The sequence below is a fragment of the Heptranchias perlo genome, chromosome 11 (assembly GCF_035084215.1).
Source record: "Heptranchias perlo isolate sHepPer1 chromosome 11, sHepPer1.hap1, whole genome shotgun sequence".
NCBI classification, from domain to species: Eukaryota; Metazoa; Chordata; class Chondrichthyes; order Hexanchiformes; family Hexanchidae; genus Heptranchias; species Heptranchias perlo.
The window spans coordinates 76,984,720-77,011,871 of record NC_090335.1 but is presented as its reverse complement, the minus strand read 5'-3'; the positions used below and the strand labels follow the sequence as shown (position 1 = coordinate 77,011,871).

Sequence of the window (27,152 nt, the reverse complement as noted above, 5' to 3'; positions counted from 1 at the left end):
TTAACTATAAATGAATTAATTTCCGTGGTGATTTCTGAGGGTTTTTCAAACAACGCAAATATTAAAAAAAATAAATGGCCCAATCTCTCCCCTCCTTTACTGAGTGTGCTAACTGTCCACTGGGAAGCTGAACGACTTCTCCCACATAGGCTTTCTGCATCATCTATGAACCGCAGACAGATGGCTGGTTCAGGGTCTCGGAACCAATTATCAGGAGAGATTTTCCGAGAAGAGCCGATAACGTTTACTCTGCCCTTCTCTGGGTGGGGAGATGTTGCAGTCCGGCCAGGATCTCTCCAGCCCCCTGACCTTGTGGTGTGTGTAAGCCTGTGACCTCCTGCTCTGACCCCTTGGCTGCATGTGGGGCTGATCCCAGAGGCGTGCCTTGGATTCCCTTTGGTCCGATGAAACATCTTCTCTCTCTGAATTTCCCAGGACACCGAGGTTTACAAAGCGACGGCGAAGGACGAGATCACAAAATGGCAGAACGTTTTAAAATCTTACAGCAGCTCTGATTGGCTGATAGTTGTCGTGGAGAGTGACGCCAAAAAAAAGAATAAAACCAACATTCTTCCCAGAACATCCATCGTCGACAAGATCAGGAACGATTTCTGCAATAAACAAAGTGACAGGTAAGGGGAATCCGCTGTTTCTCGGTCTGTGCCCCCTGATCGGGGATGGTTTCTCGGTCTGTGCCCCCTGATCGGGGATGGTTTCTCGGTCTGTGCCCCCTGATCGGGGATGGTTTCTCGGACTGTGCCCCCTGATCGGGGATGGTTTCTCGGTCTACTTGGTCTACTCGGTCTAAAAAGTCATAATAAGAATAAAGCCGGACGGACCACTAGGCACCGGACACGACAAAGGCAAACCAAGCCCAGTCGACCCTGCAAAGTCCTCCTCACTAACATCTGGGGACTTGTGCCAAAATTGGGAGAGCTGTCCCACAGACTAGTCAAGCAACAGCCTGACATAGCCATACTCACAGAATCATACCTTTCAGCCAATGTCCCTGACTCTTCCATCACCATCCCTGGGGGGTATGTCCTGTCCCTTAAGCAGGACAGACCCACCAGAGGTGGCGGTACAATGATATACAGTCAGGAGGGAGTGGCCCTGGGAGTCCTCAACATTGACTCTGGACCCCATGAAATCTCATGGCATCAGGTCAAACATGGGCAAGGAAACCTCCTGCTGATTACCACCTACCGTCCTCCCTCAGCTGATGAATCAGTCCTCCTCCATGTTGAACACCACTTGGAGGAAGCACTGAGGGTGGCAAGGGCACAGAATGTACTCTGGGTGGGGGACTACTCTGGGTGGGGGACTTCAATGTCCATCACCACGAGTGGCTCGGTAGCACTACGACTGACTGAGCTGGCCGAGTCCTGAAGGACATAGCTGCCAGACTGGGCCTGCGGCAGGTGGTGAGCGAACCAACACGAGGGAAAAACTTACTTGACCTCATCCTCACCAATCTACCTGTCGCAAATGCATCTGTCCATGACAGTATTGGTAGGAGTGACCACCGCATAGTCCTCATGGAGACCAAGTCCCGTCTTTGCACTGAGGACACCATCCAATGTGTTGTGTGGCACTATCACCGTGTTAAATGGGATAGATTCAGAACAGATTTGCAGCTCAAAACTGGGCATCCATGAGGCGCTGTGGGCCATCAGCAGCAGCAGAATTGTATTCCAGCACAATCTGTAACCTCATGGCCCGGCAAATGTTGTGCCTTTGTTTAAGAAGGGCGGCAGGGAAAAGCCTGGGAACAACAGACCGGTGAGCCTGACATCTGTAGTGGGTAAGTTGTTAGAGGGTATTCTGAGAGACAGGATCGACAGGCATTTGGAGAGGCAGGGACTGATTAGGAACAGTCAGCATGGTTTTGTGAGAGGAAAATCATGTCTCACGAATTTGATTGAGTTTTTTGAAGGAGTAACCAAGAAGATAGATGAGGGCTGTGCAGTAGACGTGGTCTACATGGACTTTAGCAAAGCCTTTGACAAGGTACCGCATGGTAGGTTGTTCCATAAGGTTAGATCTCACGGGATCCAAGGTGAGGTAGCCAATTGGATACAAAATTGGATTGACTACAGAAGACAGAGGGTGGTTGTAGAGGGTTGTTTTTCAAACTGGAGGCCTGTGACCAGCGGTGTGCCTCAGGGATCGGTGCTGGGTCCGCTGTTATTTGTTATTTATATTAATGATTTGGATGAGAATTTAGGAGGCATGGTTAGTAAGTTTGCAGATGACACCAAGATTGGTGGCATTGTGGACAGTGAAGAAGGTTATCTAGGATTGCAACGGGATCTTGATAAATTGGGCCAGTGGGCCGATGAATGGCAGATGGAGTTTAATTTAGATAAATGAGAGGTGATGCATTTTGGTAGATCAAATCGGGCCAGGACCTACTCCGTTAATGGTAGGGCGTTGGGGAGAGTTATAGAACAAAGAGATCTAGGAGTACAGGTTCATAGCTCCTTGAAAGTGGAGTCACAGGTGGATAGGGTGGTGAAGAAGGCATTCAGCATGCTTGGTTTCATTGGTCAGAACATTGAATACAGGAGTTGGGATGTCTTGTTGAAGTTGTACAAGACATTAATAAGGCCACACTTGGAATACTGTGTACAGTTCTGGTCACCCGATGATAGAAAGGATATTATTAAACTAGAAAGAGTGCAGAAAAGATTTACTAGGATGCTACCGGGACTTGATGGTTTGACTTATAGGGAGAGGTTGGATAGACTGAGACTTTTTTCCTTGGAGAGTAGGAGGTTTCGGGGTGATCTTATAGAAGTCTATAAAATAATGAGGGGCATAGATAAGGTAGATAGTCAAAATCTTTTCCCAAAGGTAGGGGAGTCTATAACGAGGGGGCATAGATTTAAGGTGAGAGGGGAGAGATACAAAAGGGTCCAGAGGGGCAATTTTTTCACTCAAAGGGTGGTGAGTATCTGGAACGAGCTGCCAGAGGCAGTAGTAGAGGCGGGTACAATTTTGTCTTTTAAAAAGCATTTGGACAGTTACATGGGTAAGATGGGTATAGAGGGATATGGGCCAAGTGCAGGCAATTGGGACGAGCTTAGTGGTATAAACTGGGCGACATGGACATGTTGGTCCGAAGGGCCTGTTTCCATGTTGTAAACTTCTATGATTCTATTCTATATTCCTCACTCTACCATTACCAACAAGCCAGGGGATCAACCCTGGTTCAATGAAGAGTGTAGAAGAACATGCCAGGAGCAGCACAGGCGTAACTAAAAATGAGGTGCCAACCTGGTGAAGCTACAACTCAGGACTACATGCATGCTAAACAGCGGAAGCAACATGCTATAGACAGAGCTAAGCGATTCCACAACCAACAGATCAGATCAAAGCTCTGCAGTCCAGCCACATCCAGTCGTGAATGGTGGTGGACAATTAAACAACTAACGGGAGGAGGAGGCTCTGTAAACATCCCCATCCTCAATGATGGCGGAGTCCAGGACGTGAGTGCAAAAGACAAGGCTGAAGCGTTTGCAACCATCTTCAGCCAGAAGTGCCGAGTGGATGATCCATCTCGGCCTCCTCCCGATATCCACACCATCACAGAAGTCAGTCTTCAGCCAATTCGATTCACTCCACGTGATATCAAGAAACGGCTGAGTGCACTGGATACAGCAAAGGTTATGGGCCCCGACAACATCCCGGCTGTCGTGCTGAAGACTTGTGATCCAGAACCAGCTGCGCCTCTAGCCAAGCTGTTCCAGTACAGCTACAACACTGGCATCTACCCGACAATGTGGAAAATTGCCCAGGTATGTCCTGTCCACAAAAAGCAGGACAAATCCAATCTAGCCAATTTCCGCCCCTTCAGTTTACTCTCAATCATCAGCAAAGTGATGGAAGGTGTCGTCAACAGTGCTATCAAGCGGCACTTACTCACCAATAACCTGCTCAACGATGCTCAGTTTGGGTTCTGCCAGGACTACTCGACTCCAGACCTCATTACAGCCTTGGTCCAAACATGGACAAAAGAGTTGAATTCCAGAGGTGAGGTGAGGGTGACTGCCCTTGACATCAAGGCAGCATTTGACCGAGTGTGGCACGAAGGAGCCCGAATAAAATTGAAGTCAATGGGAATCGGGGAAAACTCTCCAGTGGCTGGGGTCATAGATGGTAGTGGTTGTTGGAGGCCAATCATCTCCGCCCCAGGGATTTGCTGCAGGAGTTCCTCAGGGCAGTGTCCTAGGCCCAACCATCTTCAGCTGCTTCATCATTGATCTTCCCTCCCATCATAAGGTCAGAAATGGGGATGTTCGCTGATGATTGCACAGTATTCAGTTCCATTCGCAACCCCTCAAATAATGAAGCAGTCCGTGCCCGCATGCAGCAAGACCTGGACAACATCCAGGCTCGGGCTGATAAGTGGCAAATATAATTCGCGCCAGACAAGTGCCAGGCAATGACCATCTCCAACAAGAGAGAATCTAACCACTTCCCCTTGACATTCAACGGCATTACCATCGCTGAATCCCCCACCATCAACATCCTGGGGTCACCATTGACCAGAAACTTAACTGGACCAGCCATATAAATACTGTGGCTACAAGAGCAGGTCAGAGGCTGGGTATTCTGCGGCGAGTGACTCACCTCCTGACTCCCCAAAGCCTTTCCACCATCTACAAGGCACAAGTCAGGAGTGTGATGGAATACTCTCCACTTGCTTGGATGAGTGCAGCTCCAACAACACTCAAGAAGCTCGACACCATCCAGGACAAAGCAGCCCACTTGATTGGCACCCCATCCACCACCCTAAATATTCACTCCCTTCACCACCGGCGCACAGTGGCTGCAGTGTGTACCATCCACAGGATGCACTGCAGCAACTCGCCAAGGCTTCTTCGACAGCACCTCCCAAACCCACGACCTCTACCACCTAGAAGGACAAGGGCAGCAGGCACATGGGAACAACACCACCTGCACGTTCCCCTCCAAGTCACACACCATCCCGACTTGGAAATATATCGCCGTTCCTTCATCGTCGCAGGGTCAAAATCCTGGAACTCCCTTCCTAACAGCACTGTGGGAGAACCTTCACCACACGGACTGCAGCGGTTCAAGAAGGCGGCTCACCACCACCTTCTCAAGGGCAATTAGGGATGGGCAATAAATGCCGGCCTCATCAGCGATGCCCACATCCCATGAACGATTAAAAAAAAACTCAGTCGTTGAGTATATTCAAGGCTGAGAGGGAGAGATTTTCGGACTCGAGGGGAATCAAGGGATTTGGGGATCGGGTGTGAAAGTGGAGTTGAGGTGGAAGATCAGCCATGATCTGATTGAAAGGCGGAGCAGGCTTGAGGGGCCAAATGGCCTACTCCTGCTCCTATTTCTTATGTTCTTATGAAGTCCTGCATCCCTGGTACTATTCTGGTAAATCTCCTCTGCGCCATCTCTATGGCCTTGACATCCTTCCGAAAGTGTGGTGCCCAGAATTGAAAACATTACTCCTTAACAATATTGTTAATGAAATGTTAAAGGCTTTAGCTGTGTATGTTTGGGGTGAGGAGGGTTTGTCTGAGAGGGTATACAGGTTAAGGTCTCTTTAGGATTTGGGCTTTTTTGCAGGTGTGTGGTGCTGGCAGATCCCCTGAAGGATTCATCCCGTACCCAGGAATCCTGGAATGCATTCTTTTCCAAGCTTAGGACTTTGCTACTTATGTCATTTACCAAGAACCTGGGAAAGTTCGAGGACGACATGAGAACCATGAGGGAGAAGAGAACTGAGCCAGGCTGGAGTTTCTGTGAATACTTCATGGTTCAGGTAGGGCTGCCTGATACTGGAAAACCAGAGGCTTTGGGACAATTTACTCGTATTCTTTTACAAGATTTTGATTTTCTCTCTGCTGCTTTAAGGGAGGGAGGAATTGAGTGGCAGTCCTGTGGGGTCCTGAGGCAGATCTTGGCTGAAGGAGGGAAGCAATATTGCTGGGAGCGGGAGGCGCGTTGTAACCCAGTGCCCCCCTGCTGGGAGCGGGTGGTGCGTTGTAACTCAGTGCCCCCCTGCTGGGAGCGGGTGGTGCGTTGTAACCCAGTGCCCCCCTGCTGGGAGCGGGTGGTGCGTTGTAACTCAGTGCCCCCCTGCTGGGAGCGGGTGGTGCATTGTAACCCAGTGCCCCCCTGCTGGGAGCGGGTGGTGCGTTGTAACCCAGTGCCCCCCTGCTGGGAGCGGGTGGTGCGTTGTAACCCAGTGCCCCCCTGCTGGGAGCGGGAGGCGCGTTGTAACCCAGTGCCCCCCTGCTGGGAGCGGGTGGCGCGTTGTAACCCAGTGCCCCCCTGCTGGGAGCGGGAGGCGCGTTGTAACCCAGTGCCCCCCTGCTGGGAGCGGGTGGTGCATTGTAACCCAGTGCCCCCCTGCTGGGAGCGGGTGGTGCATTGTAACCCAGTGCCCCCCTGCTGGGAGCGGGTGGCGCGTTGTAACCCAGTGCCCTCCTGCTGGGAGCGGGTGGCGCGTTGTAACCCAGTGCCCCCCTGCTGGGAGCGGGTGGCGCGTTGTAACCCAGTGCCCCCCTGCTGGGAGCGGGTGGCGCGTTGTAACCCAGTGCCCCCCTGCTGGGAGCGGGTGGCGCGTTGTAACCCAGTGCCCCCCTGCTGGGAGCGGGTGGTGCGTTGTAACCCAGTGCCCCCCTGCTGGGAGCGGGTGGTGCGTTGTAACTCAGTGCAGGGGGTGGGGAAAAGAGTGTAACATGAACAACGAATCGACTGCAGACGTGTTGTTGCCCTCTCGCAGGATGCTGTGTGTCTCACTGTGAGGTGATTTGCCGTGTGGGATTGTGTCGACTCTGTACCCGGCACACAGGCCTGCCCTGGGATTCTCGGGCGTGGCTTTCCCTCTGCTCCAGCAACGATGCAGTTGGTGTTGGCTGTGTTGAAGGTGGCGAGGCATGTGTGTTTATAGGTGTCCTGACATTTGTTCTGCCTGTTCTGTACTTGAAGGAGGAGTTGGCCTTCGTGTTCGAGATGCTGCAGCAGTTTGAAGACGCTCTTGTACAGTACGATGAGCTTGACGCACTCTTCACGCAGTACGTCCTCAACTACGGTGCTGGAGGTAAGTGTTTAGTCTAACTTGGCCCAGTGAATGCAGGCAAGAACCTGGTCTCCGTGAGTTAGCGGATCTCCCCCTCCCCTCCCACCCCCCCCCCCCCCCCTCCACCCCTTCAATGCTGCTGGGCTAGGGAGGGGAAACGCGGGGGGGAGAAAAAGCATGTGTGCGAGAGGGTGCGTGTGTGTATGTGCGTGTGTGCATCAAGTGAGCACAGGGTAGTCTCTGGTGCTCTCTGCGGCTGGACATCACCTCCATACTCTGGGTTCACAGGTCGAGTGGCTCGAAGGTGAGGTATTACCAGGCTGCTAACTTTTAAATTGAGTAAAAGTATCAGACTCTAAGAACAGTTAACTGAGCAAATGTTTAAATCCTAAAACGGGATAAGGCAGACGAGTGGTGTGTGAGGGTTCTGCGGAGAGTGACTGGGCCTTTGCTGTGCTGTTGTCGCTGTCTGTTGTATATCCCACTTGCCTGAGTGAGAAGAGCATGCAGTGATTGCAGAGAGGGGCGGAGGGCTGTGGGTGGGATGATGCCTCCTGGTTCTCCCTGTTACTCTGCAGTGTTTAATGTGGTGGGGAGTGTGGGATAACTTCAGAATGAACAGTCCTGATGCTGCTGCTGCTTTGACACTCGGTGCTGGGGGAGCACAGCGACGAGGCAGTCTGACTGAAATGACGAGCAAGACACACGTGTGGACAAATTGCACACTGTGTCACTGGTACCTCTTCTCTGTTAACATTCTTGGTTGCAAAGTGATAATGTGATTCTTTTTGCCATCATCAGATTACTGGAGAATCTAGTCGTCTGTATCGAGTACAATTGAAACGCAACAGTTTAACGTTTCGTAATCTGCTTTTGGTTTTTGGCATTGATCATGTAAATATCCCACCGTGTCATTCAAAGAATTGCTCCCCCTCCCCGGTAGTCCGATTACCACCCCCCCTCCCCCCGGGGGTCCGATTACTGTGTTGGTAAGTTGTCAGAATCGCTGCCGATCTGATGTTTGATCCTGTTTTTCCCCGTATTTCAGACGGAGCCAATTGGCTGACCTCGTTCTGCCAGCCGGTGAGGAGCTGGAACGGGCTGGTACTTCGTAAACCGATCGACATGGAGAAGAGGGAATTCATCCAGAAGAACAAGGCCACGCTGCTGGACCTGCGAAGCTACCTGTTCTCGAGGCAGTGCACGCTGCTCGTCTTCCTCCAGAGGCCGTGGGAGGTGGCACAACGAGCCCTCGAGCTGCTGCATAACTGTGTCCAGGAGCTGAAGCTGTTGGAGGTAACACACCTTCCATTTACACTGGGGCTGAACTTTTCCCCCCTGAGCCATCAAGTGAACAATCTGAAGTTTTAATAAAAGATCTGCGGAGTTGTCAGAATTTCCTTATTGACCCATGAGGTTTCTAGATTCAAGAGAGAGCCCGTTTATATTGTGAGGCTATACAAGACCCCTCCCCTGTCCTGTAAACCTCACCCTCCCTCTAATCTAACGTATTCCTTCCCATTCCCCCCTTTCTCTAATCTAATGCATCCTATCCCAGTTTTACTCCCTCAACAATAACTTGCATTTATATAGCCTCTTTAATGTAGTGAAACGTCCCAAGGGGATTCACAGGAGCGATTATTAAACAAAATTTGACACCGAGCCACATAAGGAGCTATTAGGACAGGTGACCAAAAGGTTGGTCAAAGTGGTAGGTTTTAAGGAGCATCTTAAAGGAGGAGAGAGGGGTAGAGAGGCGGAGAGGTTTAGGGAGGGAATTCCAGATCTTAGGGCCGAGGCAGCTGAAGACACGGCCGCCAATGGTGGGGCGATTACTCCCCCTCGGTCTGTCCGGTGATTTCTATGCTTTTTTAACTGGACTTTTTTTTATATATAAAGTGTTTTGCAAATTCAGCACTAACCGCTCTGGAAACAATCCTCATGAGATTACAGGAGACATAAAGTCAGCACAATCGACTGACGCCAGGAAAGCTGAGTGTCAGAGAACGGCTTCCTGTGTTTCAGTGGTGAACCATCGTTGGTTGTAGAGTTGCTTTTAAAGGAGAAGTATGTGTAGAATGAAAGCTCCCACTACTCTGTCCCATCAAACACTCCCAGGGCAGGTACAGCACGGGTTAGATACAGAGTAAAGCTCCCACTACTCTGTCCCATCAAACACTCCCAGGGCAGGTACAGCACGGGTTAGATACAGAGTAAAGCTCCCTCTACACTGTCCCATCAAACACTCCCAGGGCAGGTACAGCACGGGTTAGATACAGAGTAAAGCTCCCTCTACACTGTCCCATCAAACACTCCCAGGGCAGGTACAGCACGGGTTAGATACAGAGTAAAGCTCCCTCTACACTGTCCCATCAAACACTCCCAGGGCAGGTACAGCACGGGTTAGATACAGAGTAAAGCTCCCTCTACACTGTCCCATCAAACACTCCCAGGGCAGGTACAGCACGGGTTAGATACAGAGTAAAGCTCCCTCTACACTGTCCCATCAAACACTCCCAGGGCAGGTACAGCATGGGTTAGATACAGAGTAAAGCTCCCTCTACACTGTCCCATCAAACACTCCCAGGGCAGGTACAGCACGGGTTAGATACAGAGTAAAGCTCCCTCTACACTGTCCCATCAAACACTCCCAGGGCAGGTACAGCATGGGTTAGATACAGAGTAAAGCTCCCTCTACACTGTCCCATCAAACACTCCCAGGGCAGGTACAGCACGGGTTAGATACAGAGTAAAGCTCTCTCTACACTGTCCCATCAAACACTCCCAGGGCAGGTACAGCACGGGTTAGATACAGAGTAAAGCTCCCTCTACACTGTCCCATCAAACACTCCCAGGGCAGGTACAGGGTTAGATACAGAGTAAAGCTCCCTCTACACTGTCCCATCAAACACTCCCAGGGCAGGTACAGCACGGGTTAGATACAGAGTAAAGCTCCCTCTACATTGTCCCATCAAACACTCCCAGGGCAGGTACAGCACGGGTTAGATACAGAGTAAAGCTCCCTCTACACTGTCCCATCAAACACTCCCAGGGCAGGTACAGCACGGGTTAGATACAGAGTAAAGCTCCCTCTACACTGTCCCATCAAACACTCCCAGGGCAGGTACAGCACGGGTTAGATACAGAGTAAAGCTCCCTCTACACTGTCCCATCAAACACTCCCAGGGCAGGTACAGCACGGGTTAGATACAGAGTAAAGCTCCCTCTACACTGCCTCATTGCTGTTGTTAACATGTGGCAGTGGGAGTCTCGTCACTTGTCCCTTTCCTTGTGCAGGTGTCAGTCCCGGGTGGAGCACTGGATTGCTGGGTCTTCCTGAGCTGCCTGGAGGTGCTGCAAAGAATCGAAGGCTGTTGTGAACGGGCCCAGCTGGAGAACAACTGCTGCCACACTGTTGGGCTTTGGACCTACGCCACAGAAAAGGTACTTGAGCGACTGGTGAGCTGCCTCGAGCTGTGCACAGAGCTCCTTGCCTCTTTGGGATAGTGAACTCACTCTGGAACAGTGAGGTAAACACATGGGATGCTGATTGTTGGGGACGTGTTTACCATGGCAGCAAGGAGCTGGAATATCTAAATCCAGAGAAATATCAGTTATTATTTCTCCTTTTAACACTTGATGGTCATTAAACATCTGCAGTCAGGGTGTTTCCATGACATCCCCCAGGCCCGGGGAGCGCTGGGGCCGTGAGCGCCCCGCGGGCCCGGGGAGCGCTGGGGCCGTGAGCGCCCCGCGGGCCCGGGGAGCGCTGGGGCCGTGAGCGCCCCGCGGGCCCGGGGAGCGCTGGGGCCGTGAGCGCCCCACGGGCCCGGGGAGCGCTGGGGCCATGCCTGTGATTTTTTTTTTCCCCCCCACCCTGACCCCCACCTGGAAGAGAGAAACATACAGGCCCAATCGTTCTATTTGATTCGGCCCTTTGACTTGGTCCGTGGGATAACCTGCCTCCTACTGACATTCTCCTGTTTCCCATCAGCGGGACAGAGGGAGCAGAACAGAATCCCGCACCCAGGAAGCTGGTGAATGGAGGCTGTGGGCCATGTGGCACAGCAGTGGTCAGCCTAGTTTGGGCCCCTCCAGCTGTTTTCCTGTGGAGGCTCTGGGGTGGTCGACCATCCTCCTGGGGTTGTCCTCTGCTCCAGATTGTGTCTCCTCGAATGGACGTATTGTCCCCTGGATAGGTGGGGGAGGTGTGGTGAGTTATACTGTCTGGCAGGAGGTTAGTCATTGATTCTTTCCTTGAAAGGTGGGGGGGAGGGTACGGTTAGTTATATTACCCTGGGGGGGGGGGGGTACGGTTAGTTATATTACCCTGGGGGGGGGGGGGTTACGGTTAGTTATATTACCCCTGGGGGGGGGGTACAGTTAGTGATATTACCCTGGGGGTGGTACAGTTAGTTATATTACCCTGGGGGTGGTACAGTTAGTTATATTACCCTGGGGGGGGGTACGGTTAGTTATATTATCCCTGGGGGGGGGTACGGATAGTTATATTACCCCTGGGGGAGGTACGGATAGTTATATTACCCCTGGGGGGGTACCGTTAGTAATATTACCCCTGGGGGGGTACCGTTAGTAATATTACCCCTGGGGGGGTACAGTTAGTTATATTACCCCTGGGGGGGTACAGTTAGTTATATTACCCCTGGGGGGTACAGTTAGTTATATTACCCCTGGGGGGGGGTACGGTTAGTTATATTACCCCTGGGGGGTACAGTTAGTTATATTACCCCTGGGGGGGGTATGGTTAGTTATATTACCCCTGGAGGGGGTACGGTTAGTTATATTACCCCTGGAGGGGGTACCGTTAGTTATATTACCCCTGGGGGGGTATGGTTAGTTATATTACCCCTGGGGGGGTACGGTTAGTTATATTACCCCTGGGGGGTACGGTTAGTTATATTACCCCTGGAGGGGGTACAGTTAGTTATATTACCCCTGGGGGAGGGTACAGTTAGTTATATTACCCCTGGAGGGGGTACAGTTAGTTATATTACCCCTGGGGGAGGGTACAGTTAGTTATATTACCCCTGGAGGGGGTACGGTTAGTTATATTACCCCTGGGGGGGGTACGGTTAGTTATATTACTCTGGGGGGGGTACGGTTAGTTATATTACCCTGGGGGGGTACGGTTAGTTACATTACCCCTGGGGGGGGGTACGGTTAGTTATATTACCCCTGGAGGGGGTACGGTTAGTTATATTACCCCTGGGGGGGGTACGGTTAGTTATATTACTCTGGGGGGGGTACGGTTAGTTATATTACCCTGGGGGAGTACGGTTAGTTACATTACCCCTGGGGGGGGTACGGTTAGTTATATTACCCCTGGGGGGGTACGGTTAGTTATATTACCCCTGGAGGGGGTACGGTTAGTTATATTACTCTGGGGGGGGGTAAGGTTAGTTATATTACTCTTGGGGGGGGGGGGTAAAGTTAGTTATATTACTCTGGGGGGGGGTAAAGTTAGTTATATTACCCCTGGGGGGGGTACAGTTAGTTATATTACCCCTGGGGGGGTACGGTTAGTTATATTACCCCTGGGGGGGTACGGTTAGTTATATTACCCCTGGGGGGGCACGGTTAGTTATATTACCCCTGGGGGGGTACGGTTAGTTACATTACCCCTGGGGGGGGGTACGGTTAGTTATATTACCCCTGGGGGGGGGTACGGTTAGTTATATTACTCTGGGGGGGTACGGTTAGTTACATTACCCCTGGGAGGGTAAGGTTAGTTATATTACTCTGGGGGGGGGGGTAAGGTTAGTTATATTACTCTGGGGGGGGGGGTAAGGTTAGTTATATTACTCTGGGGGGGGGGTAAAGTTAGTTATATTACCCCTGGGGGGGGTACAGTTAGTTACATTACCCCTGGGGAGGGTACAGTTAGTTATATTACCCCTGGGGGGGTACGGTTAGTTATATTACCCCTGGGGGGGTACGGTTAGTTATATTACCCCTGGGGGGGGTACGGTTAGCTATATTACCCCTGGGGGGGTACGGTTCGTTATATTACCCCTGGGGGGGCTACGGTTAGTTATATTACCCCTGGGGGGGGTACGGTTAGTTACATTACCCCTGGGGGGGGGGTACGGTTAGTTATATTACCCCTGGGGGGGGTACGGTTAGTTATATTACTCTGGGGGGGGGTACGGTTAGTTATATTACCCCTGGGGGGGGGTACGGTTAGTTACATTACCCCTGGGAGGGTAAGGTTAGTTATATTACTCTGGGGGGGAGGGTAAGGTTAGTTATATTACTCTGGGGGGGGGGGTAAGGTTAGTTATATTACTCTGGGGGGGGGGGGGTAAAGTTAGTTATATTACCCCTGGGGGGGTACAGTTAGTTACATTACCCCTGGGGAGGGTACAGTTAGTTACATTACCCCTGGGGGGGTACGGTTAGTTATATTACCCCTGGGGGGGGGTACGGTTCGTTATATTACTCTTGGGGGGGGGGGGGTACGGTTAGTTATATTACCCCGGGGGGGGTGCGGTTAGTTATATTACCCTATGGTGGGGGGTACGGTTAGTTATATTACCCTGGGGGGGGTACGGTTAGTTATATTACCCTATGGTGGGGGGTACGGTTAGTTATATTACCCCTGGGGGGGGGTACGGTTCGTTATATTACTCTTGGGGGGGGGGGGTACGGTTAGTTATATTACCCCGGGGGGGGTGCGGTTAGTTATATTACCCTATGGTGGGGGGTACGGTTAGTTATATTACCCCGGGGGGGGTACGGTTAGTTATATTACCCCTGGGGGGGGTACGGTTAGTTATATTACCCTATGGTGGGGGGTACGGTTAGTTATATTACCCTGGGGGGGGGGGGTACGGTTAGTTATATTACCCCGGGGGGGGTACGGTTAGTTATATTACCCCTGGGGGGGGTACGGTTAGTTATATTACCCCTGGGGGGGGTACGGTTAGTTATATTACCCCTGGGGGGGGTACGGTTAGTTATATTACCCCGGGGGGGGTACGGTTAGTTATATTACCCCTGGGGGGGGTACGGTTAGTTATATTACCCTGGGGGGTAACAGTTCAGTGCTTTGACACAACTGCAGGTGGGTTTGTGGGATTGCACTGACTCTTCTTGTACTCAGTAATTGTGTGATGTTTGAATTTTCCTCACTCTCTGTAACCCATCAGCTGAAGTCACTTGGTTTCCTGTGTGGACTGATTTCCGAGAAAGGACCAAATTCTGAAGACCTGAACAGGACGGTGGATGTGTTAGCGGGACTGGGGGCAGAGCGGCCTGAAACAGGTAAATGGGACCTCGCACTCTGCTGCAGGAACCTGCATTACAAGGTCTGCAAATACTGCAGCAGCTGTATAAAGTGTCCCTCACTCGCTCCGTCCCACTGAGTGTGCATGTGAAGTATTTGAGTTGCACACAAGTGATGGATTTTATTTGGAGACTTTTGGATCAGATCAGGGAGTGACAGGACTTCGCCTCCCATCGAGAGAACTCTTTTTTTTAAAAAAACATGATGACCTTATAGTTGCTGTTGTGCCTTCTCTTCTAAAGGGCCCGACTCTCTGGGGTAGGGCTACAGTCTCCGTGCAGTACCCCATTCCAGCGTGACTGATGGTAGGGTATGTGGCTATAGGCCAGCCGGGCCATACACTGTGCTGGGCTGGCCTCTTGTGGAGGTGTTCGATAATGCAGCTCCCTTTTATCTGTGCTAATCTAGGCCGCTTATAGACAGCTCACAATCAAAAATCAGCGAACTTTTCTGCCCCCTACCTTTCACACAATGCCACGAGCAGGCATGGCATGCCTGATAGACGACCCCTGTCTCACTGGACATGCAAACTTCCAAGTTGTCGCCCAGAGGCTGTGCAGTTCTGCTTCCTATGCGTATACACATTCCATCGCAGCTCCCCATCCCTTTATATTACTGGGGCAGAACCAGCTTTGAGCAGCGAACGGGGATTACGAGATCCAGTGAAATAGTTCTGTGTAGTGAAAGGCTTGATTCCCAGGGGACGCAACCAGTTGTGTACATACATCGCACCTTTAATGTAAGGAACGTCCCAGGGGCTACAGGGGGGTGAGAACCACAGATATCGGGTCAGGACGGGAGAGGGGTGGCTGAAAGGCAAGTCGAAGAAATGGTGGACAGAGTGTAGAGGGATTCAGGGAGGGAGTTTCACAAGGTGGTGGAATGGTCTGCCGCGAAAGGGATATACTGAGAACGTGGGAAGGTGGGATTGAGGGATAATGTGAGAAGGTGGGTGGGTGGGATTGAGGGATATGGGGAGATGGTGGGTGGGTGGGATTGAGGGATATGGGGAGATGGTGGGTGGGTGGGATTGAGAGATATGGGGAGATGGTGGGTGGGTGGGATTGAGGGATATGGGGAGATGGTGGGTGGGTGGGATTGAGGGATATGGGGAGATGGTGGGTGGGTGGGATTGAGGGATATGGGGAGATGGTGGGTGGGTGGGATTGAGGGATATGGGGAGATGGTGGGTGGGTGGGATTGAGAGATATGGGGAGATGGTGGGTGGGGGGGATTGAAGGATATGGGGAGATGGTAGGTGGGTGGGATTAAGAGATATGGGGAGATGGTGGGTGGGTGGGATTGAAGGATATGGGGAGATGGTAGGTGGGTGGGATTAAGAGATATGGGGAGATGGTGGGTGGGTGGGATTGAGGGATATGGGGAGATGGTGGGTGGGTGGGATTGAGGGATATGGGGAGATGGTAGGTGGGTGGGATTAAGAGATATGGGGAGATGGTAGGTGGGTGGGATTGAAGGATATGGGGAGATGGTGGGTGGGTGGGATAAGGGATATGGTTGGTGGGCGGGCCATTATCTCCATTTTAGGGTTTAATAAACATATGGATGCAGCAGGTCTTTGCTTTTTATGATATACACTGAACAAAAAAATCTTTCTCTGTTCTCTTCAAGCCAACAGCCCGCAGAGTCCCTATAAGACACTAAATGAAGCACTGTCATCTGTAGAGGCGTTTGAGAAACACTATTTGGTAAGGCTCCTCTTACACTGTCCTGGCGCACCCCCCCTGACCCCCCCCCCCGGGCTGCCGTGTGTGCATTCTGCGTGGCTGGGTTCTGCGTGGCTGAAATTGATTGTCATTGTGCCCGTGTCTCGAGTGTATTGTAGTCGAGGGTCTGGGCCAGTGTCTGAGCCTTTTCCGGGCGGTCCAGAGAGCTGTGAGAGTGAGATACTGTGCCCAGTTCAGGACCCATCTCCGACATTCACCTGCCCTGAGAACAGGTGCTGGGCCTGCCCTGACCAGCATTACCTGGGCTATTAACTGCCTAATCACCAGACCTTAAAGGGACCACTGGCGGCTGCCATCAAACCTGTAAGTATATTCATACTTGCCTTGATGTGGAGCCAGGAGGAGCAGGAGTTGTTACTCCGGTGTCTACAGCACCACTGAGGGGCTACTCCTGGCCTGCCCTCACCCCTCCCCCCCGGCCAGGAGTCACCCAAGGCTCTGGAGGATCTTCAGGCACAGGCAGCTCACCCCCTTTATTACAGTAAGGACTGAGGCCCACTCTGGGGCGGGCCTCCCCGTTCGGGCGTGCTGGAAACGCTCCGTCAGTTTTGTGCCTGAAAACGGGCTATCGTGAATTTAGCCGCCTGTGTGTCTTGAATTGGCTCTTTGTTTCACATGGAGTGTTTCTCCCTTTCTATCTTCGTTCCGGGAAAGCATTTGGTTTTAACGAAGAAAATCAGCGCTGCAGCTGGGGACGGTGTCAATGTCGAGTAGCCTGAGCTCTGAGCCAGGGTGTGGTGGTGGTGTAGGGGGCGAATGGGGAGTGCACGGGGCGAGCCGGGGCAGAGGGTGAGCTGGTTGCTCAGACAGGCAGGGTTTCACTGGGTACTAATCTATATATTCTTCAACACCATCTCTAGGACCTTTCACATGCTGCTATCGAGATGTACAAAACCATTGGACGAATCCGCTCGGCTCAGCTGCTGGGCAAGGATCTGGCCGATTTCTACATGTATGTACACCGCGTGTTATAGAACAAAGCGCACCAACCCTCAGGGTCCCCAGGAACTGGCTCCAGCCCGTTAACTGTGACCTAGTGGGTGTGGGGTGACAGAACTTCGCTCCCACACAATGGGACCGGGAATTGTACAGGGAATGTTTAGGGTTAGAGGTTTGAGAGGGTAAAAAGGGAAAGATTATTCGCACTGCTCCACGTGTCAGGGGACTGAGCTGAAGAAGTATTACTTGGGATTAGTACTAAACCTAAACCTAATATTAGTACTAGAAACATACCCCGGGATTAGTATTGGAAGCATTAATTCAGTATTAATATTAGAAGTATAATCCCATGATTAGTACAAAAAGCATTAGCACAGTGAAGCAAGAGTGTGTTGGAAGGATTTGTTTCTCATGCAGGACACTTGTAATTCAAGAGTTCCTCATCGGGTTTCTCTGATCAATGTTTCATCAATGACCTTCCCTCCATCATAAGGTCAGAAATGGGGATGTTCGCTGATGATTGCACAGTGTTCAGTTCCATTCGCAACCTCTCAGATAATGAAGCAGTCCGTGCCCGCATGCAGCAAGACCAGGACAGCATCCAGGCTTGGGCTAATAAGTGGCAAGTAACATTCGCGCCAGACAATGACCATCTCCAACAAGAGAGATTCTAATTACCGAATCCCCCATCATAACGTCCTGGAAGTCGCCATTGACCAGAAACTCAACTGGACCAGCCACATAAATGCCGTGGCTACTGGAGCAGGCCAGAGGCTGGGTATTCTGCGGCGAGTGGCTCACCTCCTGACTCCCCAAAGCCTCTCCACTACCTACAAGGCATAAGTCACCTGGTCCGGATGAGATGCATCCTAGGTTGCTGAGGGAAGTAAGGGTGGAAATTGTGGAGGTATTGGCCATAATCATTCAAACATCTGTAGATAAGGGGGTGGTGCTAGAGGACTGGAGAATTGCCAATGTTATGCCCTTGTTCAAAAAAGGGTGCAAGGATAAACCCAGCAACTACAGGCCAGTCAGTTTAACCTCAGTGATGGGGAGTCTTTTAGAAACGATAATCCGGGACAGAATTAACAGTCACTTGGACGTGTGTGGATTGATTAGGGAAAGCCAGCACGGACTTGTTAAAGGCAAATCGTGTTCAACTAACCTGATAGAGTTTTTTGATGAGGTAACAGAGAAGGTAGATGAGGGCAATGCAGTTGATGTGTATATGAACTTTCAAAAGGCGTTTGATAAAGTGCCGCATAGTAGACATATCAAGATTGCAGCCCATGGAATAAAGGGGGCAGTAGCAACATGGATACAGAATTGGCTAAAGGACAGGAAACAGAGAGTAATGGTGAACGGTTGTTTTTCGGACTGGAAGGAGGTGTTCAGTGGTGTTCCCCAGGGGTCGGTGCTGGGACCACTGCTTTTCCTGATATATATTAATGACTTGGACTAGGGTGTACAGGGCACAATTTCAAAATTTGCAGATGAGACAAAACTTGGAAGGGTAGTGAACAGTGAGGAGGATAGTGATAGACTTCAAGAGGATCCAGACAGGCTGGTGGCATGGGCGGACACGTGGCAGATGAAATTTAACGCAGAAAAATGCAAAGTGATATATTTTGGTAGGAAGAATGAGGAGGGGCAATATAAACTAGAGGGCACAACTCTAAAAGAGGTGCAGGAACATAGAGATCTGAGGGTATTTTTTTTATTCGTTCCTGGGATGTGGGTGTCGCTGGCGAGGCCAGCACCTATTGCCCATACCAAATTGCCCTTGAGAAGGTGATGGTGAGCCGCCTTCTTGAACCGCTGCAATTCCATGTAGTGAAGGTTCTCCCACAGTGCTGTTAGGAAGGGAGTTCCAGGATTTTGACCCTGCGACGATGAAGGAACGGCGATATATTTCCAAGTCGGGATGGTGTGTGACTCGGAGGGGAACATGCCGGCAGTGTTGTTCCCATGTGCCTGCTGCCCTTGTCCTTCTAGGTGGTAGAGGTCGTGGGTTTGGGGGGTGCTGTCGAAGAAGCCTTGGCGAGTTGCTGCAGTGCATCCTGTGGATGGTATACGCTGCAGCCACTGTGCGCCGGTGGTGAAGGGAGTGAATGTTTAGGGTGGCAGATGGGGTGCCAATCAAGCGGGCTGCTTTGTCCTGGATGGTGTCGAGCTTCTTGAGTGTTGTTGGAGCTGCACTCATCCAGGCAAGTGGAGAGTATTCCATCACACTCCTGACTTGTGCCTTGTAGATGGTGGAAAGGCTTTGGGGAGTCAGGAGGTGAGTCACTCGCCGCAGAATACCCAGCCTCTGACCTGCTCTTGTAGCCACAGTATTTATATGGCTGGTCCAGTTAAGTTTCTGGTCAATGGTGACCCCCAGGATGTTGATGGTGGGGGATTCGGCGATGGTAATGCCGTTGAATGTCAAGGGGAGGTGGTTAGACTCTCTCTTGTTGGGGATGGTCATTGCCTAGCACTTGTCTGGCGCAAATGTTACTTGCCACTTATCAAGCCTGGATGTTGTCCAGGTCTTGCTGCATGCGGGCACAGACTGCTTCATTATCTGAGGGGTTGCGGTATGTGCACAAATCATTGAAGGTAGCAGGGCAGGTTGAGAAAGTGGTTAAAAAAGCATACAAGATCGTGGGCATTATAAATAGAGGCATAGAGTACAAAAGTATGGAAGTCATGATGAACCTTTATAAAACGCTGGTTCGGCCACAACTGGAGTATTGTGTCCAGTTCTGGGCACCGCACTTTAGGAAAGATGTGAAGGCCTCAGAGAGAGTGCAGAAGAGATTTACTAGAATGATTCCTGGGATGAGGGACTTTAGTTATGTGGATAGACTGGAGAAGCTGGGGTTGTTCTCCTTGGAACAGAGACAGTTGCGAGGAGATTTGATAGAGGTGTTCAAAATCATGAAGGCTCTAGACAGAGTAGATAGAGAAACTGTTCCCATTGGTGGAAGGGTCAAGGACCAGAGGACATAGATTTAAGGTGATTGGCAAAAGACCCAAAGGTGACATGAGGAAAAACTTTTTACACAGCGAGTGGTTAGGATCTGGAATGCGCTGCCCTAGGGGGTGGTGGAGGCAGATTCAATCATGACCTTCAAAAGGGAACTGGGTAAGTATTTGAAGGGAAAAAAATTGCAGGGCTATAGGGATAGGGCGGAGGAGCGGGACTAGCTGGATTGCTCTTGCATAGAGCCAGCGTAGATTTGATGGGCCAAATGGCCTCCTTCTGTGCCGTAACCTTTCTATGATTCTATGATAAGTCAGGAGTTTAATGGAATACTCTCCACTTGCCTGGATGAGTGCAGCTCCAACAACACTCAAGAGGCTCGACACCATCCAGGACAAAGCAGCCCATTTGATTGGCACCCTAAACATTCACTCCCTTCACCACCGGCGCACTGTGGCTGCAGTGTGTACCATCCACAGGATGCACTGCAGCAACTCGCCAAGGCTTCTTCGACAGCACCTCCCAAACCCGCGACATCCACCACCGAGAAGGACAAGAGCAGCATTGGTACCTAACAGCACTGTGGGGGGAATCTTCACCACACGGACTGTAGCGGTTCAAGAAGGCAGCTCACCACCACCTTCTCAAGGGGCAACTAGGGATGGGTAATAAATGCCGGCCTTGCCAGCGATGCCCACATCCCAAGAATGAATATAAAAAAAGTCTCGAAGCTCTTTGCATGCAAAAAATTACTTTGAAGTGAGGTAATTGTGATGTTGGAAAGTGCTGCAGCCATTTTGCACACAACAGGATCCAATTAATGACCAGCTGTCTCCTCCTGTAAAACCCTCCTCTTTGACTGCAGAATCTGTAACCTTCAAACCCAGATCTATAATCTGAGATTTGTTTTCTTGTTTTTAGGAGAAAAGGGGAGCCTCAAAAAGCTGAAACCTACTTGCAAGAGGCACTGAGGACGTACCTGACCGAGGGCTGGGCTTTACCCATCGCCCATACCAGAAAACAACTGGCTGAGTGTCAGAACCGGCTTCACCAGACTGAGAAGTATCCTTATACGCTGTACCGGCGCACTGTCCCCGTGGCGCACTGGCACGTGCGCTCTCCCCGGCTCTTCCTACGTTGCATGCAGGACCCTGGCTGGATATTTTAATCCTGGGGTTGGGGGGGTGTCTTGGGACTGAGGATAATTTATTCCCAGGTCCCCCTATTGACATCTGTGTACCAGAAGTTTTGTAGTATCATAGTGGTTATGTTAGTGGACTAGTAATCCAGAGGCCTGGACTAATAATCCAGAGTCATGAGTTCAAATCCTGCCACGGCAGCTGGGGAATTTAAATTCAATTAATTAAAATAAAATCTGGAATTAAAATACCAGTATCAGTAATGGTGGCCATGAAACTACTGTTGTAAAAACCCATCTGGTTCACTAATGTCCTTTAGGGAAGGAAACCTGCCGTCCTTACCCGGTCTGGCCTATATGTGACTCCAGACCCACAGCAATGTGGTTGATTCTTAACTGCCCTCTGAAATGGCCTAGCAAGCCACTCAGTTGTTAAATCTCGTTTAAAAAAAGTCATAATAAGAATAAAACCGGACGGACACGAGGCACCGGACACGACAAAAGCAAACCAAGCCCAGTCGACCCTGCAAAGTCCTCCTCACTAACATCTGGGGACTTGTGCCAAAATTGGGAGAGGTGTCCCACAGACTAGTCAAGCAACAGCCTGACATAGCCATACTCCCAGAATCATACCTTTCAGCCAACGTCCCAGACTCTTCCATCACCATCCCTGGGTATGTCCTGTCCCACCGGCAGGACAGACCCACCAGAGGTGGCGGTACAGTGATATACAGTCAGGAGGGAGTGGCCCTGGGAGTCCTCAGCATTGACTCTGGACCCCATGAAATCTCATGGCATCAGGTCAAACATGGGCAAGGAACCCTCCTGCTGATTACCACCTACCGTCCTCCCTCAGCTGATGAATCAGTCCTCCTCCATGTTGAACATCATTGGAGGAAGCACTGAGGGTAGCAAGGGCACAGAATGTACTCTGGGGGGGGGGACTTCAATGCCCATCACCCAGAGTGGCTCGGTAGCACCACGACTGACAGCTGGCCGAGTCCTGAAAGACATAGCTGCCAGACTGGGCCTGCGGCAGGTGGTGAGCAAACCAACACGAGGGAAAAACTTACTTGACCTCATCCTCCCCAATCTACCTGTCGCAAATGCATCTGTCCATGACAGTATTGGTAGGAGTGACCACCGCACAGTCCTCGTGGAGACGAAGTCCCATCTTCGCACTGAGGACACCATCCAATATGTTGTGTGGCACTACCACCGTGCTAAATGGGATAGATTCAGAACAGATCTAGCAACTCAAAACTGGGCATCCATGAGGCGCTGTGGGCCATCAGCAGCAGCAGAATTGTATTCCAGCACAACCTGTAACCTCATGGCCCGGCATGTTCCTCACCCTGCCATTACCAACAAGCCAGGGGATCAACCCTGGTTCAATGAGGAGTGTAGAAGAGCATGCCAGGAGCAGCACCAGGCGTACCTAAAAATGAGGTGCCAACCTGGTGAAGCTACAACTCAGGACTACATGCATGCGAAACAGCGGAAGCAACATGCTATAGACAAAGCTAAGTGATTCCACAACCAACGGATCAGATCAAAGCTCTGCAGTCCTGCCACATCCAGTTGTGAATGGTGGTGGACAATTAAACAACTAATGGGAGGAGGAGGCTCTGTAAACATCCCCATCCTCAATGATGGCAGAGTCCAGCATGTGAGCGCAAAAGACAAGGCTGAAGCATTTGCAACCATCCAGCAGCCAGTCTTCAGCCAATTCGATTCACGCCACGTGATATCAAGAAACAGCTGAGTGCACTGGATACAGCAAAGGCTATGGGCCCCGACGACATCCCAGCTGTAGTGCTGAAGACTTGTGCTCCAGAACTAGCTGCGCCTCTAGCCAAGCTGTTGCAGTACAGCTAAAACGCTGGCATCTACCCGACAATGTGGAAAATTGCCCAGGTATGTCCTGTCCACAAAAAGCAGGACAAATCCAATCCGGCCAATTACCGCCCCATCAGTCTACTCTCAATCATCAGCAAAGTGATGGAAGGTGTCGTCGACAGTGCTATCAAGCGGCACTTACTCACCAATAACCTGCTCACCGATGCTCAGTTTGGATTCCGCCAGGACCGCTCTGCTCCAGACCTCATTACAGCCATGGTCCAACCATGGACAAAAGAGCTGAATTCTAGAGGTGAGGAGAGTGATTGCCCTTGATATCAAGGCAGCATTTGACTGAGTGTGGCACTAAGGAGCCCTAGTAAAATTGAAGTCAGTGGGAATCAGGGGGAAAACTCTCCAGTGGCTGGAGTCATACCTAGCACAAAGGAAGATGGTAGTGGCTGTTGGAGGCCAATCATCTCAGCCCCAGGACATTGCTGCAGGAGTTCCTCAGGGCAGTGTCCTAGGCCCAACCATCTTCAGCTGCTTCATCAATGACCTTCCCTCCATCATAAGGTCAGAAATGGGGATGTTCGCTGATGATTGCACAGTGTTCAGTTCCATTCGCAACCCCTCACATAGTGAAGCAGTCCGAGCCCGCATGCAGCAAGACCTGGACAACATCCAGGCTTGGGCTGATAAGTGGCAAGTAAAATTCGCGCCAGACAAGTGCCAGGCAATGACCATCTCCAACAAGAGAGAGTCTAACCACCTCCCCTTGACATTCAACGGCATTACCATTGCGAATCCCCAACCATCAACATCCTGGGGGTCATTATTGACCAGAAACTTATCTGGACCAGCCATATAAATACTGTGTGGCTACAAGAGCAGGTCAGAGGCTGGGTATTCTGCGGCGAGTGACTCACCTCCTGACTCCCCAAAGCCTTTCCACCATCTACAAGGCACAAGTCAGGAGTGTGATGGAATACTCTCCTCTTGCCTGGATGAGTGCCGCTCCAACAACACTCAAGAAGCTCGACGCCATCCAGGACAAAGCAGCCCGCTTGATTGGCACCCCATCCATCACCCTAAACATTCACTCCCTTCACCACCGGCGCACAGTGGCTGCAGTGTGTACCATCCACATGACGCACTGCAGCAACTCGCCAAGGCTTCTTCGACAGCACCTCCCAAACCCGCGACCTCTACCACCTAGAAGGACAAGGGCAGCAGGCACATGGGAACAACACCACCTGAACATCCCCCTCCAAGTCACACACCATCCCGACTTGGAAATATATCGCCGTTCCTTCATCGTCGCTGGGTCAAAATCCTGGAACTCCCTACCTAACAGCACTGTGGGAGAACCTTCACCACGCGGACTGCAGTGGTTCAAGAAGGCGGCTCACCACCTTCTCGAGGGCAATTATGGATGGGCAATAAATGCCGGCCTTGCCAGCGACGCCCACATCCCGTGAACAAATAAAAAAAAAAATCTGCATGAAAGAAAGAACTTACATTTATATTGCACCTCACAGCCAATGAAGTGTAGACACTATTGTAATGTTTAAACCTGGCAGCCAATTTGCGCACAAACAGCAAGGTGATAACAACCAGATAATCTGTTTGTGATGTTGGTTGAGGAATAAATATTGGCCGGGACACCGGGGAGAACTCCCCTGCTCCTCTTCGAAATTGTGTCACGAGATCTTTTACATATATAAATGCAAGTTCTTTCCTTCCATCTCCGTGCACTTTTAAAACGTCCAATTGCTACTAAGTTGGTGGCTCTGCTGCTCACCTGCAGACCAGTAACTGAGGGGGACGAGCCCTCCGCCTGTTCACAGCCACTTCATTTGTTCTACTGGGAGCCTCCTGACCCAGGATAACACACGACTGCTGCCTGGAGCCAGTTGGCTGTGCACAGTTGGGGCTGGGCAGACGGTCGTGCAAAAGTGGCTAATTTCCCTCTTCTCAGCCCAAGGGCAGTGTTGGCCATTGCAGCACACCGCCTGTGACTCAGTACCACACCAGGCTGTGCCAACTCAGCCATCGAATTAACTGCATGGTGAGAGTGGCGTCAGTATGGAACTCGCTACCACAGGGAGTAGTTGAGCCGAATAGTATAGATGCATTTGAGGGGAAGCTCGATAAACACATGAGGGAGAAAGGAATAGAAGGATATGCTGATAGGGTGAGAGGAGGCTCGTGTGGAGCATGAACACCGACATAGACCTTTTCGGCTGATTGGCCTGTTTCTATAAATAATCAACTTTATGATACTGTGCTGTTAAGAAAATGTTGCCAGAATTGTCATTTCTGTAGTTTTGTTGAAGTTGTGTTTAATTTTTGACACGAAGCTTGTGTTTACACACGATTGTTTGGTGTACGACCGGAGCTTGGGGCCGCAGGAGACGCGTTAGTGCTGTGACCAACCAGACAGTCTGTACGCAGACGTCTGTCTGGTGTTGTTACCGTCCCTTAACCAATTCTCCCAGCTACCTCCAGACGAGCAGCCTGCTGGCTGGCGATGACCACCTGACCGAGACGGAACGGGCGTATTTCTGCCAGGAGATCCTGAACCTTGCCAGGATGCCGTCCGATGGGCAAGGTGAGGCTGGGCAGCTTTACCTTACATTGCCCATGGGGTGGCGGAATTTACACCGTCCTGTCAAATCTCAGCACCACAGAATTTGGGGGTGCAGAGTTTTACTGGGGTACGATGGGGACACCTCGGTAAGGGGCTGAGCTTGTGACGGAGGGATCTGTTTGTTAATGGTTGGGGAGGGGTGGGGGTAGCCAACCACTGGAAATGGTTATGGTGGAGGAGAAAGGCTCGGTTAAACTGCTGCGCTCTGTGTTTTTTAGATGATCGTCTGCTGCTGGGGATGGAAGGCTTTGCCCAGCTAAAGAGCTTATGCTTTAATCCGGTGTGTGCGGTCGTGCATGTGGGTGGGGTGCTGTACATGGAGCTGACCCTGCGCAGCCTCATGCCCCTCCCGGTGCCGTTGGATCACCTCTCCGTTCACCTGAACATGACCGTGGGCAAAGACACCTCCAAGAGGAGCGGCGAGTACGGTGGGAGAGGTCGGAACACGAGTGGGATCTTCCACTTCCACAGCGAGCCGCCTGGCCACCCCTCCTTCAGGAGCAGCCAGCCTTTTATCGAACTGTACGAGCTTCACGACCGCAGTCCCTCGGACAGCTCGCTAAACTCCAGCGGCATCATCTGCAAGAACATGCACCTGCTGCTACGGAGGCAGGAGAGCAGTGCCTCGCTCGACCCCTCCTCGGGGCTGGCCGTGGAAGATGGCGGGCACACGTTACGCACCAGCGCGGTCCTGCTGCAACCGGGACTCAACACCGTTCACTTCAAGACTGAGGTGAGTGGCTTCAGAACTGAACGTGAACCAAAAGTGACGGGTCCACCCACTTTCCCCACTGCCCCCTGTAAGTGTGTCTGAGACAGCGACAGCCGATGGTTTACACCCACAGGCACTTCACCGAGAGGAGAGGGGATTCGGATCCAGCAGGGAGAGGGCGAGAGGGGTTGGGGAAAGGGAATGGGAATGGAGGGATAGACAAGAGTTTTGAGAAGGCTTTTAAACGAGAGAGAGAAGAGAAAGTTGGAGGGTTATACAGGGCAGACGGTCGTGCAAAAGTGGCTGATTTCCCTCTTCTCAGCCCAAGGGCAGTGTTGGCCATTGCAGCACACCGCCTGTGACTCAGTACCACACCAGGCTGTGCCAACTCAGCCATCGAATTAACTGCATGGTGAGAGTGGCGTCAGTATGGAACTCGCTACCACAGGGAGTAGTTGAGCCGAATAGTATAGATGCATTTGAGGGGAAGCTCGATAAACACATGAGGGAGAAAGGAATAGAAGGATATGCTGATAGGGTGAGAGGAGGCTCGTGTGGAGCATGAACACCGACATAGACCTTTTCGGCTGATTGGCCTGTTTCTGTGCTGTAGATTCGATGTAATTCTATAAATAATCAACTTTATGATACTGTGCTGTTAAGAAAATGTTGCCAGAATTGTCATTTCTGTAGTTTTGTTGAAGTTGTGTTTAATTTTTGATACAACGCTTGTGTTTACACACGATTGTTTGGTGTAAGACCGGAGCTTGGGGCCGC

At 51.2% G+C, this 27,152-nt stretch overlaps 1 protein-coding gene across 1 annotated transcript in view; it reads left to right on the top strand.

The window, feature by feature from the left end:
* trappc10 (trafficking protein particle complex subunit 10) overlaps positions 1-27,152 on the top strand; it is a 94,806-nt gene that overhangs the window by 34,499 nt on the left and 33,155 nt on the right. The window contains exons 4-14 of the mRNA XM_067993409.1: positions 436-632; positions 5,614-5,809; positions 6,982-7,093; positions 8,121-8,368; positions 10,370-10,516; positions 14,242-14,356; positions 16,011-16,087; positions 16,987-17,078; positions 20,955-21,095; positions 25,512-25,624; positions 25,882-26,396. Coding sequence (XP_067849510.1) covers positions 436-632; positions 5,614-5,809; positions 6,982-7,093; positions 8,121-8,368; positions 10,370-10,516; positions 14,242-14,356; positions 16,011-16,087; positions 16,987-17,078; positions 20,955-21,095; positions 25,512-25,624; positions 25,882-26,396 — 1,953 coding nt within the window. The remainder of the gene's footprint in view (positions 1-435; positions 633-5,613; positions 5,810-6,981; positions 7,094-8,120; positions 8,369-10,369; positions 10,517-14,241; positions 14,357-16,010; positions 16,088-16,986; positions 17,079-20,954; positions 21,096-25,511; positions 25,625-25,881; positions 26,397-27,152) is intronic.